This window comes from Brassica napus, chromosome C2 (genome assembly GCF_020379485.1).
Source record: "Brassica napus cultivar Da-Ae chromosome C2, Da-Ae, whole genome shotgun sequence".
NCBI lineage: Eukaryota > Viridiplantae > Streptophyta > Magnoliopsida > Brassicales > Brassicaceae > Brassica > Brassica napus.
This window is the reverse complement of record NC_063445.1, coordinates 55791997-55802394: the sequence shown is the minus strand read 5'-3', so window position 1 is coordinate 55802394 and position 10398 is coordinate 55791997. Positions and strand designations below refer to the sequence as shown.

The 10398-nt window shown below is 35.4% G+C and overlaps 2 protein-coding genes, 1 long non-coding RNA gene and 1 pseudogene across 4 annotated transcripts; 1 reads left to right on the top strand and 3 right to left on the bottom strand.

The window, feature by feature from the left end:
* Positions 1-88: 88 nt before the first annotated feature.
* Positions 89-3403, bottom strand: LOC125582506 (annotated as a pseudogene).
* On the bottom strand, positions 1317-2727 carry LOC125582008. Its single transcript, XR_007319830.1, has 3 exons — positions 2190-2727; positions 1790-1837; positions 1317-1713 (listed from the first exon to the last, which is right to left on the bottom strand). It is a non-coding gene; the product is annotated as an uncharacterized LOC125582008 (long non-coding RNA).
* Positions 3404-3684: 281 nt separating the features above from the next.
* LOC106404317 (histone-lysine N-methyltransferase ATXR6) lies at positions 3685-5560 on the bottom strand. Its single transcript, XM_013845047.3, has 6 exons — positions 5292-5560; positions 5122-5211; positions 4750-4979; positions 4414-4514; positions 4106-4321; positions 3685-4017 (listed from the first exon to the last, which is right to left on the bottom strand). Exons 1-6 carry the CDS (start codon positions 5530-5532, stop codon positions 3858-3860), a joined length of 1038 nt encoding a protein of 345 aa, XP_013700501.2. The 5' UTR covers positions 5533-5560; the 3' UTR covers positions 3685-3857.
* Positions 5561-5792: 232 nt separating this feature from the next.
* Positions 5793-8950, top strand: LOC125581997 (exonuclease mut-7 homolog). Of its 2 annotated transcripts, none has more exons than XM_048748358.1 (7): positions 5793-6167; positions 6718-6849; positions 6997-7539; positions 7615-7691; positions 7806-7941; positions 8234-8437; positions 8711-8950. In XM_048748358.1, exons 1-7 carry the CDS (start codon positions 5817-5819, stop codon positions 8768-8770), a joined length of 1503 nt encoding a protein of 500 aa, XP_048604315.1. In that variant the 5' UTR covers positions 5793-5816; the 3' UTR covers positions 8771-8950. The 2 variants fall into 2 exon arrangements, with proteins under 2 accessions (XP_048604315.1, XP_048604316.1); XM_048748359.1 differs by having other exon boundaries at positions 5794-6173; positions 6724-6849.
* The last annotated feature ends 1448 nt before the right edge of the window (positions 8951-10398 follow it).

The following is a 10398-nucleotide window of genomic DNA, read 5'->3' as shown; positions in this document are numbered from 1 at the left end:
AAATGGTTCTCCATGCCTCGCTGTCAATCCTGCGCTGGAAGATGTACCATTGTCAGTTAAAAAAAAATTGTATTTTTGTTTACCTCATACTAAACTCAAATAGCTTTAGCCTTCGAATTATTCGAGTTTTTCTAGGATTGGGACCAAATTGCTTTAAAAACTAGTTTAAGAAAGTAAAAGTAAATCTAGGATGTGTGGTTACTCTAAAACAATTATACTTGCCACTAAGATTCACCTTTATAAAAAATAATCCATCGCATTAACATTGATACAAATGTAACTCTAACAACTATCAATACAAACATAACCCAAAATATGTACTCGAGATAGAGAATAAAATGTTTCCCTTCAAAACATATCTTCTTAAACCCCCATGCTCCAAGTATTCTGCATATGCATTAACATGGCTTTTCCTTCTGCATCAATGCTATTCCCATAGTTTCGTTTATACCAAATCTTATCTCAATCTAACAACAATTACTGCTCCATTTCAATCATCTTGAATTGAGATTCTTCCACAATCAGCCTCTCTAGCTTACTTGAAGTGATTGAAATTTGAAACATAAGTCTTAAGATGCTTAAAGTTAAAACACTTAGCAGTGTCAAAAGATTATACATCAAAGGGAGACATCATGGGGAAGCGGTTAGTATCTTTGTTGCAAGATTGAACACATGAATGAAAATAACAACGCAAGAAACCAATCAAGAGGGGAGAAACCACATGGCAACCTTGAGTCTGAAGTTGGAGGAGAGACCGGGGACGCGTTTGATGGTCTTTGTTGCAAGTTTGTACACACATACGTCGATGCATGTAGTTAAACGTTTCGTGTGACTGAAACGGCGGTCGTTACGGGTGAAGTAGATGGAGCTTGGCTCAATACCAAGGGTGTGGTCAGCAGGAACGGTGATACCCAAATCAAAAAACAAAGCCTCATCACCTATAGAATCCACCTTAACAAGCCATGTATCTAAGGTTCCCGGGTCTAGATCTTTAGCATCCCTTTTGTACAGACGAAAGATCCTAGGCTTTCCAGAGGCTGGCTCGTAAGCTCTGGTATAGAGAAACAAAACCTCTCCTGGTGTTGTAACAACGATTTTATAGCCAGCTGAGATGGCTTTATATGCATTCATTGCTTTCTCATCAGCTATTGATATATCGACATAGGAAACTTATGATACACTGCATCGTCATGCAGTATACGGTCTCTAGGAAGCTACCCCATCATCGTGTTTTTATGACCTTGTTCCCTTTACAGGACCAAGTCACGATAATGCGGAGACTTTAAAGATAGTGAATATAATAAGACTTCACATGATTTTCACTTCTACGATTGTTTCAAAATTAATCCAAAATTAATCATAATTAATTTTCAATTAGTCCCAAATTAATTCTTAATTAATCTAAAGTTAATTCTTAATTAAATCAAGATTATTTCATAATTAAGATTATTACTTGAGAACAAGTATTAAGATTAGTATTAACCTCACTATAACATTTTCATTATTCTTTAAGTGTAAGTGTTTTCACTAAGTAAACACCATACACTTCTTAAAGGATTCAAAGACTTTACTATCTAATTAAGATATTACAATTAAACTCAATCATGTACTCATTCATGATCTATCTCATCATCTGTCTAGACTCACCTAAAAAACAGTCTTGAAACTGGCTTGAACAAGACTTGAGTTCCTCTTGAACAAAGCTGAATGGACCTAAGAGTGGACAAGGTTCTGATCGGTTACTATGATTAACTCAACAACTCATCCGACTCACTTGATTGTGGCTTACCAAGAGACTGAATGGACAGAGTTGGACTAGTAAAGCTCCACACCTTAGCTGATCAAAACAGAGCAAGGTTCGGTTCAGAACATCAACAATCCGACAATTCGGTTAACGTTAAACAACTTAAATCAATTCAGTTCAAGCTCGGTTCTTCTCATACAAGATCAGATCAGCTCAGTTATATTCAGTTAACAACAGTTCAGGACAATATCAGATTGAGTTCAGTTCGGTTTAACTCCAATCAATCCATAACAGCTTAGCTAAATGTTTTAAGAGATGGATTCAAACTGAAACTAAACAATAACTGAACTGTATCACAACTTATACAACTGATCCGACCAAGATCTAAGATAGCCATGAACTGTTCTGATCAGATATTGACTGAAGCAAGGAGACCAAAGCTTACCAAGACGAACCAAAGGACTAGATGGTCTCAGCTGATCCTCTTCTCCAAGGTTAGCTTGCGGCTGAACTGAACAGAAAGAGAGATGTGGGTTTGATCATGATCTGAACTGAACTAGGTCTAGGGTTTTATTTAAAAGTCTCACCGTCTGATCTTACTCTCAATAACAGACTGAAACAACTGATGGATGAACTTTACCAAAGATTCAACCATACTTTTTCTCTTGATTTTAGTTTCTGAATTTTTTTCAGTTTTCTCTTCTTCTTTCTCTCTTAAAATTTCTGAAACTCTCTTGATTTTTCTTTAGATTTCAGGACGTGGAAAACAGCTGGAAAGGGTTAAATATGAAGTGAGCTTGCTTTAGGTGATGATTTCACTTAGGACAAAGTTAGGCTGAGTGTGGACAGCTCACCAGCTGCTTCAGCACTCTCAGCATAAGTTGCTGTCATGTCCTTACCCTAAAGAAACTCTAGCCCTTTCATGTGTTTGTCACATGACAACCTAAGAAACAAGGCAAGCAGGTAGATTGTGATTGTCATGTGCCTACTGAAAATGCTAGGCAAGTAGGCATGTGCATAACATGTGACTGAATAAGTGCACAAGTAGGCTGGTGGAGGGCATAACTTAGTTCAAAAACTATTTAGAAGTTGGTCGATAATTTTAAATAAAATTTTAACCAAATGTTCCTTCTCTTTGGTTCTTGTTTTGCCCTCGGAAAATCTCGTCCAGCTTAATAAAAATTCGACCAAAATATTTAAGACTCGACCACAAAACAGTTCCGTCGAGACATTAGTTTACCGGGTCGATTTTTATTTTTAGTTCCGGTCGAACCAATTTCAAACTGGCCGTGTAGAATTTTTCTCGACCAAAAATTCATTAGTTCGTGAGGGCCATTATACGCTTAATCACATGAGTGCCACCTTTGAGTGTCTCTAGACGTGGGAGTAGCATCCTCTCGTGGCGTCTATGATGTAGAGATCAGATCTAGAATCTACCACAAAAAACCACTTACGTGAGTTTCCTAGGAATTGATACCCCGAAAGGTCACTCTTCGCCACGTAAACCATGTCTTTTTCTGGGTTGTAGAGACGACAACCACCCTCTTTTGGACATAGAATCACCAACGGTGATCTGAATTTTGGCCGCAAAGTTTGCTTGGAACACAAGTACCAGTTCGAATGTTGCCGGAACCATTTTTTACTTGTAAAAATATCCATGTTTCTTTTTATTTAAATAAAATTCATTACGAGATTAATTATATAGTCAAAATCCTTTTCTATAATTTTTTTTTGCATCATTCTATATTTAGTTTAGAAATAAGATACTCAATGTTGAAGCAATCAATGTTAAAAGAACTGTTTCAAAAAAATCACTTTAAAAAAAAAACTATTTTTTTTAGAAAAAATCATTTTTTAACCGATTTGCACACATTCCGACTATGACCACATAAACCAATTTTAAAAAGGGAAAATTGCCAAAATAGAATAAAAAATAATGATTGATTTCATAATAATTATTCTTATATAATTTTAAATAAAAGTATAGAAAGATAATTTAACAGCGTTGTTGTGGTACAACTTGTGAAAAATAAGGCTTGATTCATGGGAAGACAAGAAGACCAGACACCATTTTGGTTTCTTGCTGAACAAGTTTATATGTATACTTTTAGGGTTATACAAAATTTTCAGTTGGATATTCATGTTCATATCCGTTGTAGTCATAATACAATCGCTCCCCTTTAGAAATATCTCTATTAGCTACGAGAAGAACCCTAGCTTCTCCGTTGATGTTGAACCTCACACACTTCAGGTTCTGCTTCTTCCTCCCTTCTCTGCACATTTCACAAAACGCCCACAAAAAAAAAACAAATGAGGACAAGCTAATATTAAAAACGTTTCAAGCTCATAAGAGAAACTCACGGAGTGTGGTTGTTGATGCCGCTGATGAAACGTGCGATGTTACTGCGTTTGTCAGGGCAAATAACGAGGCATTGCGAAGGATCAGAGGCATGGAGGAGAGTCATCATGCTGTCTCCATCATAGTTATTTTCTCTGTTGCTCAGATAATCAACATCACCAACATACTCTGTGATTATAGTCAAGTCTTTAATACACCTATCAGCCTCTACTGTGAACCTGTCACAGTTTTAAAACCAATCTAATTCAATAATCATTTTAGATTATAAAAGTAAAAAAAAAAAGAGAAGCTAATAGGAACGTTAAAGTACCCTTCATAAGGATCAAAGACGACCATAAGAGGTGGACATTCACCACGAACCATCATGTTCTTGCACAAGGCTAATGTCTCTGCATCTTGTTTAGACAGAACCTGTGTGACATTGAATCTGTGTTTTAAAAATCGGTCTAGACAAAACGATTTAAAAAAAAAACTATCTAGGCATTCAAAAAATCGGCTTAGATGCCTAAATAAACAAGAATCTCCTCTTAAACGCCTAACCACCACTTAGCGATTTCTTGAATATTGCATTGAATACACAATCATCTTCTTCAGTTGATACTAAAACATAAGAAGATGTGAGTGAAGAACATTAGTCTATCCATACCTGCATGCCTCCTTTCTCAAGGACAGCTTTGTTTGCAGATCTTAGAGCCTTGCTATGTACATAAGTGAGCTTGTTGCTGAACTCAGTGTTGGATGCTCTCAACGCAGTGGCTAGAGAGGCCATTTGCTCGAGTCTTCTTTGAGGATCAACGGTTGGGTTGTATGGAAGAAGCTTCCTCTTCTTCTTTGACATCACCAAGCTTGTCCTTTTCCTTTTCTTCCCAATATTATCTGCAAAAAAAATCAAAACTTTTGATAAATATTACCAAACACAACACATACAACATTTTGTCGGAATCTTAACATCCAATCTAAAAAAACTACAAAGATGCAAACTTTTTTTTTTTTTGAATATATGATGTAAACTTTTTACCTGGAGGAGAACATGAGATGTAAGATGCGTCTGAAGAGGACCGTTTAATCCGAAAGAAGTCTAGGAGTTTGGTCTGAACAAGAGGGAAAGCTGCAATAAAGTATTCATTTTTTAAGTATCAAATCAAAATCTACAGCTCAAGCATAACGAACCGATTAAAAAGATCTTACCTTTAAGGTTCTGGTGTTTAGAACACGAGGGGCAGAACCAAGAGCCTTTAGGAACCGAAACTAGAATCGGTCTGAGACAGAACAGATGAAACCCTTTGTCGCATTTGTCGCAAAGAAGCAGCTTCGCTGGTTGTTTCCCTGAGCTGCATTCCTCGCAGACCGTATCCAATTCCGAATCAGAATCATCCGCCATGGATCTAAGGTTGGTCACCTGAGTTCTCCTCCGCCGCGACACCACCATTCTCACGAGAGAGAGAGAGAGAGAGAGAGAGAGAGGGTGATAAATCTCTGTTTCAACGAGTTTTTCGCGGGGAAAAACAATAACCGGGTTTAATTTGGCGCCACTGTAACGGTTTACGATTAAATCCCGGTTTAAATTGGTTTTCATCCAACCGGGTTTAATTTAGCGCCATTATTACGGTTTTCGATTACATTCCGGTTTACATTGGTTTTCATAAACCGGCATAACCTAAAAAGACATTAAAACCAACCGGAGAGACTTTACAGTAATGTCTCTTCACATTAATGAAGATCTATCTTGTTTCCTCCACCGACTCGCCCGAGTTCACTCGCCTAAAATGCTCCTTCGCTCGTTCCACGGTGATCGCCTTGGACGCGGAGTGGAAGCCGCAGCGCTCTAGTACGTCGTCGTTTCCGATCGTTACTCTCCTCCAAGTGGCGTGCCGACTCGGTCACGACTCGGATGATGTTTTCCTTATTGACTTGACTTCGATTCATCTCCCTTCCGTGTGGGAGCTCTTGAACGATATGTTCGTGTCTCCTGATGTGTTGAAGCTTGGGTTTCGGTTTAAGCAGGACTTGGTTTACTTGTCCTCGACGTTCACTCAGGGTGGTTGTGTGGGGAGGTTCAATGAGGTGAAAGCTTGTGTCTTTCTTGTTCTCTTCCTCTGTTTTGTGTTTGTGAAGAGGTGAAAATACACTAAGGGGTTGAAAGTTTTGAACTTTTAATCTTTGTTTGAAAGTTGAAACTCTTCTTAGTAGTTCCATGAGGTTAAAGCTTGTGTCTTTCTTGTTCTCTCCCCTGTTTTGTGTGTTCTGATGAGCTAGAACTACACCAAGGCATTTGAAAGATTTGAACTTTCAATCTTAGTTTTAGGTTTTGATTGCATTCAAGATAGGTGTAGTCCAATTGCTGCCAAAAGGTTTTACCTTTAGCTTTGTTGAGTTTCTTTTTTTTAGATCATGGGTGGTGCATACTGCTTATAGTAAGATAACTCTACTTATAGTAAGTTCCAGATATGCATGCAAAAGTTTTAGTATATAGTGTTTGGTTTCCCAGTTTGCAGTTGTTTTGAATGTTGAGCACTTAGAGAGTAGAGAGCCTTTGATTTGTTTTTTACTTTCTTTTATTTTGAAATTGGATTGTTGACTTGTGTGTTTTTATTTCTTTTTTTAATATGAATAGGTGAAGCAATACATGGATATCACAGGCATATACAATCATCTACAACATAAGCGGTTTGGTAGAAAGGCACCAAAGGATATCAAAAGCTTGGCAGCTATATGCAAGGAACTGCTAGACATTTCTTTGTCAAAGGTTTGTTATTGATTCCTTAAAGAACTTGCCTTTTTGGTGAAAATTAAAATCATCTTTTATTTAAATTACAATTCAAGAGAGTAGCTTAGTTTTTCTGGAGTTATATTATTACATTTGCCTGCATTAATGTACAGGTTTTGTTTTTAGGAGCTTCAATGTAGTGACTGGTCACACCGTCCTCTAACAGAAGAACAGAAACTATACGCTGCAACAGATGCTCACTGCTTGCTCCAAATATTCGATGTATTCAAGTCAAATCTCGTTGAAGAAATCACATTGCAAGATCCTAAACACATAAACGTTGGCTTAAAAGATATTCTCAATGGATCAGATTTCACCAGTAAGATTGTGACGGCCAAACTGTGCAAGGCTGCAGATGTTATCAGAGCAATGACCCAAAATGGTCAAAACATTGCCAACGGAATGGTTTCTAGAAAAACAACTCTAAACACAATGCCGATGGATGAGAATCTGTTGAAGATCGTCAGGAAGTATGGAGAAAGGATCTTGCTGAAGGAGTCTGATCTTCTACCGAGGATCTCCAAGAAGAAAACAAGAAGACGTGGTGCCTCGTTGAAGAATGTGAACGCTGATAAGCATTTGGTTTGTTCTGTGGACTGGCAAGGTCCACCACCATGGGATTCTTCTTTAGGCGGTGATGGCTGCCCTAAGTTTCTCTTGGATGTGATGGTAATTTTATAATCTCTGCCAGTCTTGTGTTAAATTTATTTTATCCTACCAGATGCTTATAAAACAACTCTCTAGGTTGAAGGTTTGGCGAAACATCTACGCTGTGTGGGGATTGATGCTGCAGTTCCACCCTCAAAGAAGCCGGATTCAAGGTACTTTTTTCTCTAAGCTACAATTATAAAATTTTGATGGCATGTGGTTCGTTGATCACAATATCTTTTTGTGTTTATTAGTTTCGGTGTTGCTTTTTTTGACATAATTGCCAGGGAGTTGCTTGATCAGGCGTTGAAAGAGAAGAGAGTTCTGTTGACAAGAGATACAAAACTGTTGAGACATCAGGATTTGGCTAAGCATCAAATATATCGAGTCAAGAGCCTTCTGAAAAATGAGCAGCTTCTTGAGGTACAATACAATAAAACGAAATCACTAGTATGTGAGCTGTATTATGCCTGGACCGAACCTGCAAGTTTTGCCTTAAAGAGCAGGATCTCTCTTAAGAGTCTTAAGTTAAGACATGTTAGTAATTCAAGCTTTGGCTTCTAGTGAAGACATCAGCTACTGATCTTGATAGTTTTTTTCATGGGCATGCTTGGATTCATACTTAGCCAATAGAGCCTCATGCATTCATTGTGGAACCACTTTTCTGATATATGAATTTATTCTGAGTTACCACTGAAGTAAATAAGTTGTATAGGTGATAGAGACTTTCCAGCTAAAGATCAGCGAGAATCAGTTGATGTCACGATGCACGAAATGCAATGGAAAATTTATCCAGAAACCGCTGACCATTGAAGAAGCTATTGAAGCAGCAAAGGGTTTCCAAAGAATACCAAATTGCTTATTTAACAAAAATTTGGAATTTTGGCAGTGCATGAACTGTCATCAGCTCTACTGGGAGGTGAAGTCACTTACCCCATCTTCTACCTTTTTGCATATATAACATAGTCTGCATCCATTTATCCATAAGTTATTTATCAGTTGCCCATGAAGATTTATCAAAATAAAAAAAATTTAACTAGGAGTTCAAGAAGATTCATAAAATTTGATTGGATAAGTTCTCAACTAGATGCATGATTTTTTAAAAGCTTTGGTCTTTTATTCGGCTCTTTAATTCACTGTTTAATGAGAAATATAGATGGGGAGATGCTAAATGTTTGTTGTATGGTTGCAGGGAACTCAGTATCATAATGCAGTCCAGAAGTTCATGGACGTATGCAAGTTGAGTGAGTGATTCATTTTCTTTCTTTCTTGTGTTGGAGAGTTTCAGGTTACTTTTTGTTGACCTTGTGTGATGGTCATGTCTGAGCAAACAAGATGTGTTTTTATAATATTTTTTTTCTTGTTTAGAAAAGAAAAAAATTAACAAATAGAAAGAGAAAGAAATGAAAGTATTTACAGTTTACTCTTAACTAAAACAGAAATGATATCTACTTACAACATCAACTCGATTAGGAAGTGGCGTAGGTCACCCGAGGACAATGATCTTATAATCTTGAGACACTAGGCAAGAAACCTTTAGATGTTGGGAGGGAGGTCACCTTTGTATATGTTATGTTTTTTTGGATGTGAATATTAAACTCATTCCGAATACTTTTTTCTGTTTTACATAGTCTTAAAGCAACTTATTACAAGGAGGAGAAGGAGACGATTAACTATATGGAACTACAAAGCGAAAATATTTTTTTTTGAATATATTAGTACCTATCAATATTTTGATTATTTTAGTACCTATCAACATTATTGATCCCTATCAATTTTTATTCAATTCTAAACTAATAAACATATACAAAATCTAGAATATATTAGTCCAACAAAAAAAATTAAAATAATTCCAGGAAAAAGTAAACTTACTAAAAGAAAATAAACCTAATTATTTCTATTGATTAGCTTACATTTTCATCTTTTTCCACTCTTTTTCAGTGTGTATTGGATATTGATTTTTAACAATTGCAATCAAGTTAGATTTATTTTAGAAATCTAGATAAAACTTATATATTTTTAAACTGTTTTTCATTTAATTTTGAAGTTTAGTTTCTTTTATCTAAAATTTAATCCTTTTTATCTCATACTTAAAGACCTAAGTTGTAACAAGAAAAAAAAATTACACCGCATGTTTTCAGCTTTTTTATTCTATAAAATGATTAGTTTGAATAAATATATTTATTTAATTGATACACATATATTAAATTAAAATTTCTCGTAGATTTCAAATTAGTAATAAAATGATTATGATATATTTTAAAAACAATTTTTGTGACCCTCATAAATAATTTTCTAGCTCTACCATGGTAACCCTACACTAAAAATGTTATTTTTTAGTTGTTCTAGTTTTAGTAATTTCATATTGTAAAAAATGAACTTATTTTAAATATAAATGGTACTATAGTTTAGAGAAACATAAAAGACTTTAAATCTCAACATGTAGCAGTTATATTATTTTATATTGCTAACAATAAATGAAAATTGTTAAGAACAAAAAAATGTTAAATGTGTAGCTGTTATTAATATATTTTTTATTTTTTCCTATTTTTCCTTATGTTTTCTAATGCTAATCTAATAAGTCGATTATAAATATGATTATTTGAACTAACAAAATGATTTCTTTCTTTTCGACGCTCTAAACCATTTTCTTGCAAATAAACTTTGTGTCATTACACTTATAGGAAGCCACGAAACCAATGTGAAAATCTGTGAATCCTTATGCAACTATTTTCTTTAAAAAGTTGTAAAAATCTTTGACCTATTCAATAGATCATTAGAGATAATATATGCAACTATTATCTAAATTAATATATGTTTTTTTTACTTTTTTATTAAAATATAATTTTAAGATAACAACACAGTATATATAGGAATTAT

What these genes read in the sequence shown, in the direction of transcription:
- LOC106404317 (XM_013845047.3), bottom strand. Translation starts at nt 5,532, where the DNA reads ATGGTGGTGTCGCGGCGGAGGAGAACTCAGGTGACCAACCTTAGATCC. An exon ending in TTGAGAAAGGAGGCATGCAG is followed by an intron (nt 4,515 to 4,749) that starts GTATGGATAGAC and finishes AATGTCACACAG; the next exon opens with GTTCTGTCTAAACAAGATGC. An exon ending in GGCATCAACAACCACACTCC is followed by an intron (nt 4,018 to 4,105) that starts GTGAGTTTCTCT and finishes TGAAATGTGCAG; the next exon opens with AGAAGGGAGGAAGAAGCAGA.
- LOC125581997 (XM_048748358.1), top strand. Translation starts at nt 5,817, where the DNA reads ATGAAGATCTATCTTGTTTCCTCCACCGACTCGCCCGAGTTCACTCGC. An exon ending in AGTTTCTCTTGGATGTGATG is followed by an intron (nt 7,540 to 7,614) that starts GTAATTTTATAA and finishes ACAACTCTCTAG; the next exon opens with GTTGAAGGTTTGGCGAAACA. An exon ending in GTCATCAGCTCTACTGGGAG is followed by an intron (nt 8,438 to 8,710) that starts GTGAAGTCACTT and finishes GTATGGTTGCAG; the next exon opens with GGAACTCAGTATCATAATGC.